Raw genomic sequence first — 5,666 nt, forward strand, 5'->3', positions numbered from 1 at the left:
TTTTTTTTAAACCAAACCAATTCTAGTTTTGGTTGAAATAAACCTAGGTTACAGAGTTACATGTGAAAATATGTTGGCTCTATACACACTAATAGTATTTCTTTTTTAAATGGAGTCTGGTGGGTTTAGCGCTAGTTACCTCAGAACTGTTTCTGGTTAAACTGAAAGGTCTCAAAGAGGTTTTAAAGGTCTTTCTCTGAAGGATCATTTCCATGATATCAGGCACATAGAATATTAATCTGAGCCTGTCAGTGGCAAACATAGAAATAAAATGGATAGAAAGACCATTGAACCATGTTTCCCGTGGTCATTTGATTGAGACACAACAAAATGGCGATAGCTATTAGTTGTCATAGCGACAATACGTGTCACTGGAGCCGTAAACTGTGTCGCAGCTCGCTGGGAGGACAGCCGCCCGACGCAGCTTGGGAAATGTTCTCGGAGTTGTGAGGAGTGGGGACAGTTAGACCCAGCGGCAGTGGGTCAGCGGACCCTTAACGTTAGACCCCGCACGCTGTTCAGCTCATTTTCTGTAAGCGATGAGTCATGAAATCATGATGCCAGTGAGCCGATGTTAGTTGGCTAAAGTTAGCTTGCTAACTCTGCCTGAATGTCACCCCTTCACCACACTGTTCACAGAAAACGAGCTGAATAAAGCCGTCACTCGGGGCAATGGCAATGTCCTTTTGTGTGGATGAAGCATGAAGGTAAGTTGACTCATTTAGCGGCTGTCTCTCTGCCTCGTAACATGCTCGTTTTCCCGAAAGTTATTGTATAGCTACAGCTCCGCAACTTGCCGGAAGTCGGCTTATTATTGGAAGATTATACGTTACACGTTGGCACACATACAAATGGCTGCTGCTCTGACCATTCTGCTACACAGATTTGAATGGAAATGGCCTTTCTATCTCTTTTATGAATATGGTGTCAAAATAAAGCACTTTTAGTGGACCAAATTTACGCTGAACATTTGCCCCAAAGGGTTACATTGCAGCCCGGTTACAGCAGTCACGCTTAACACTCTACCAATGTCAAATATTGTGGTTCATATCAGTCATTCACACACACAAACATAGGAAGATACAGTCCAGGTTGAAAAAAACAGAAGTTACCATTTCAGTATTTCTTTGATTTTTAACATGTGATTTTCTTTTGTCTCATGTGTTTCCTTTCATTCGTGTTTGTGGGAACAGAAGGAAGCCAGAGATGGTGCAGACTCCCGTGGTGCCTTTGCCCGTGCCCCAGAAACTGCACTTTAACATCACACCCGAGATCAAGAAGGACATTGAGGAGGCCAAGCACGCCATGAACATGTGAGGACAGATTTTATAACGACAATCACTGACCAGGATTGTGAAGGCTATCTATAAATGTTTATGTCACGTCATTTTTATATAGTACATTGTTCTGACATTTATCCCACCATTTATTCCACCACAGACTGGCCCAGGACTTGGATATGATGGTCACGGTATTTAGCCACTTTGGGAAAAATGTGCCAAAGGCCCACAAGATGAGCCCGGATGCTTTCATACAGATGGCGCTACAACTGGCTTACTACAGGTGCGATACTGACAGATTTAAATGGACATAGCTAGTCTTTTTCTAGTCTTAAAAACTACTCAAAGCGCATTGACATAGTACAGGAACCTTTCATCATTCACACATTGAGGCCAAGGCTGCCGTACAAGGTGCCACCGGCTCATTAGATACACACTCAAACGAATGTACACTCCGATGGGGCTGCATCGAGGGTATCTCGGGGTTCAGTGCCCAAGGACGCTTTGACATGGGACTGCAGGGCCAGGGATTGAACCACCAACCTTCCAACTGCCCCATGTTTTGGCCGTTGGACCAATTCCGATGTATAAGATGATGATTGCATATGTATCACGCATCCCTAATTATAATTACCTGAAAACTGGGTGAATCCATTTCATCTCAGTGACACATATAAATATGTGAATACATAATATTATTTTATTGCCTTAGTATTGTATGCCGCATAATTGTATGGCTCAGATCTTGGCGCTGCAAATGGCTGCCCACTGTTGCCTTGAGGAATGGGTTAAATGCACAGAATGAATTTCACGACATGTATGTCACAATAAAGAACTTTTACTTCACCACCGCCAGACAGTTTTCTTACACTGTCTGTCCTCTTTGTTTCGACAGGATGTACCAGCGCTGCTGTTCCACGTATGAAAGTGCCTCCCTGCGTATGTTCAGACTGGGTCGCACAGATACAATCCGATCTGCCTCGAGTGCCTCCGCTGCCTTTGTCAGAGCCTTTGATGACCCCAGCAAACAGGTCTGACGAGAATGAACGGGATGTATTCCTATTTACAACAACCGTTTGGGTTGTGATATGAGTTAGTGCAGGGGTGGGCAATTAATTTTTACCGAGGGCCGCGTGAGCAACCCGAGCACTGCTGGAGGGCCACATTGAAAATGTGGACTAAAATTGAATTGAATTGAAATTGACAATATTTCAATTAAATTTAGCTCAATATCATTTTTGATATACCGTAAGATAAATAATAATAATAATTTCATTTAACCTAACTTAACTTTATACAAAAGCTGATTGCTTTTGATGGTTTTATTTAAACTCTTAATCCTTAAATATTTATATGAGGCTATGTGAAAATAAAATGAAATTAAAATAAGAAAACAAAAACAATCATTGAATTGCTGATTGAAACTGCTGCTAGAGAGGATGGTACATGTACTTTTTTGGGGTTTTATTTTAGAAACTTCCTTCATAATCCAGCAAGGTACAGCTTGTGACTGCCTGCAATGCACCATCTTACTACCAAATAAACGTTGAAATCCAACAATAGATTGAAAGTTGAATGATTCTTTAATAACTACATAACAAAATACTTGTACTTTTGTACTTGAGCGGTACATTTTAAAATAAACTACTTACAATACAGAAATGTTGAATGCTTTAGTACTAAACACATATGGACCTAACATATTTTAAAAATTGCAAGTAAAAAACCGTTTGCGTGGCAGGGCACCTTTACACTGATCAAACAATATTTAAAACAGTATCAAAAATTAAGATGTCTGCTGTATTACTGTGTCAGTGGCATGAATCAACGACAAAAAGATGCTGTGTGGCGAAAGCAAGCTGTATTCACGTTATTGAGTATTATTGTTTCTGTGACACTGTATGATTTACGATTGTTGTGAACTATCATCTGGGTATCATGTCTGGTTGTGACAGAAGTTAAGAGTAACAAGTGGGGTCAAGGTTTTCCGCCACTGACGAGCGACTTAAAAAAACGTCCCGTCATTAAAATGAAATTAACCGATTTCTCTGGGTCTGAACGTTGTTGAAACATTTTAGGATAGCGCAAGTACACAACCAACAAATATATACGACAAGGTATAGTCGTTACCATTTTAATGCAGAGATGTTGATGTTGTTACCTTTATTCCCATTGCTGTGAATACTCACCATGTTAGTATATGACCTGTGTGCATTTACAGCTTTCTCCATTAGATCAACCTTCTCGGTGTTCTGTGATAAACAGAAAGAAGAAAGGAACGTTATAGCACATCTTATATATGTTTTGTTTTCACAGTGTTGAATATATTTGAAAAGGTTCCTGTAACTGACATCAAGAATAAATACTAAAGAACACCATCCCTTAGTCTCCTAATCTAGCTATCTTTTTTCTGTATTTTTCTAGAAGGGATGAGCATCTCTGGTCTGAGGCTGATGCATCTTCATCTCCACGCATGGCCAACAATCTGATACACAACAGATTTTACACAACCAACACCATTCAGCGCGAGATAGTTCTTCCTCTGTACACACTTTTTGGACTGTTCATTCACATCACGTCTGTGCACCGCTGCAAATCAGTGCATCTTCCCATCATTAATTTCCTGGGGTTTTCTGTTGGTGAAAAGGCTCAGTGAGTCATGTGCTGCTGCATGAAACAGCTGTTTCAAAATGTGTTGTGTGCGTAATATGCCAATTTCTATTCTATAATATTATTTTAACAAGTTTTTGGTGAGGTTGTCTGGAGATGCTATGTACCAAGTTTCATGCAGATCAATTGCACGGTCTAGGAGGGTTAGAAAAGTTGGTTTTTGATAAATCGCAATTTTTCAGAGCCACCAGTGTGGAAGTGGGTGGTCAATGTTGCCCGGAGTCCTTATGTCTTTTTTCCCCAGCATGTTCCCTTGGATCAGAGAGGCTCCGAAATCAGGGTAGCAGCTATTGCCATGGTTCCGCTACACGTTCTTATCCATGTTCAACTGCTACACTGTGGTGCCCTGCTACGTCCTGCTACGTCCTGCTACGTCCTTGCTGTGCCTTGTATGCTGCACAGCGTCCTGCTATGCCATGAACTACCACAAAGAATGCTACAAACTACTAATTTTTTCTATTTTGTTATTGCCACTCTTCATTCTAACCCCAACCGGCCCGTCAAACACCGCCTACCAAGAGCTGGGTCTGACCGAGGTTTCTGCCTAAAAGGAAGTTTTTCCTCGCCACTGTCGCACTGTTGCTTGCTCTGGAGGAAACTAGAACTGTTGGGTCCTTGTAAATTCCGGAGTGTGGTCTATCTGTAAAGTGTCTTGAGATATATTTCTTGTTATGAATTGATACTATAAATAAAATTGAATTGAATTGAATTGAATTGAAAAATTGAATCTGGGTCTTTGCGAATATTGGACCAGTCCTGAAATGGCACACTGCCGCATGTACGGTTTAGGCTGTACTGTGAGTTTTAAGCGGAGAAGATAATATATGGGGAAATTAATCCTCAGAAAACAATAGGGTTCAACAGCCCTGTGTGAACCGCTTGCTTTGCTACCGCAGTTCCCAGCCCCCTCGGGCTTAGACCCCTAAAAATAAATGACTCAAACCGATTTTTAAAAATAGTTGCCGATTTATATAATAGTTGACAACATATCAGAGGGCCCTTGCTTTGATTTCTCAGTAAACTGATTGTTGTGCCACTAACTCAGACCTGGGCATCTCACGGCCCGCGGGCCTCATCCGGCCCTTAGTGCGTCCCAGTCCGCCCACGTGAGGCCAATCATAAAATTACAAATAAATTTAAAAAATACCCATGTCGAGTGTGCAATACAACGTGCCGCTTTTGTTTTGAAAAGCGTTATTTGTATTACTTCCGTGTGGACGTATGCACGTGCGTGATTGTGAGTGAAGGTGAACAGCGGCAATCACAAATTACAAAATACGTTTTTAAAAAAAATCTATGTCGTGCGTGCAATACAACTGTCCTGCTTTTATTTTGAAAAGTGTTATTTATGGACGTATGTCTGTGCGTAACCTGTGAGGGAAGGTGCACAGCGACAAGTGATGCCCGGTTACCCCCCCCCCCAAGATTGTCCGCTCATGCTAAAAAGAAAAGTTGATGACGATGCCGTGTTTTCAACAAGACATGGACTGCCAAGTATTTCTTTACCGAAATTAAAGGTAAAGCCTTGTGCTTAATTTGTGTGCACAGGTTGCTGGTTTAAAGTTAAATTTGATCGCCGCTACACGACGAAGCACGAGGATAAATACGGAATCTGTCTGATGACCGGCGAGGGAGGCTGATGGTTGATGGTAAAACTGCAAACCCAACTAGGACTTTTTACCAAACTTCACACCCCCAGAGAATGGCAAGTTTTCA

General features: G+C 41.5%; 1 protein-coding gene across 3 annotated transcripts in view; it reads left to right on the forward strand.

Moving 5' to 3' along the window:
• The window catches only part of crata (carnitine O-acetyltransferase a), a 26,802-nt gene that overhangs the window by 13,838 nt on the left and 7,298 nt on the right, over window positions 1–5,666 (forward strand). For all 3 annotated transcript variants that reach the window (XM_032539238.1, XM_032539235.1, XM_032539236.1), the window contains exons 9-11: window positions 1,194–1,313; window positions 1,441–1,563; window positions 2,176–2,311. In XM_032539238.1, coding sequence (XP_032395129.1) covers window positions 1,194–1,313; window positions 1,441–1,563; window positions 2,176–2,311 — 379 coding nt within the window. The remainder of the gene's footprint in view (window positions 1–1,193; window positions 1,314–1,440; window positions 1,564–2,175; window positions 2,312–5,666) is intronic.

Source organism: Etheostoma spectabile, chromosome 16 (genome assembly GCF_008692095.1).
Source record: "Etheostoma spectabile isolate EspeVRDwgs_2016 chromosome 16, UIUC_Espe_1.0, whole genome shotgun sequence".
Taxonomy (NCBI): Eukaryota; Metazoa; Chordata; class Actinopteri; order Perciformes; family Percidae; genus Etheostoma; species Etheostoma spectabile.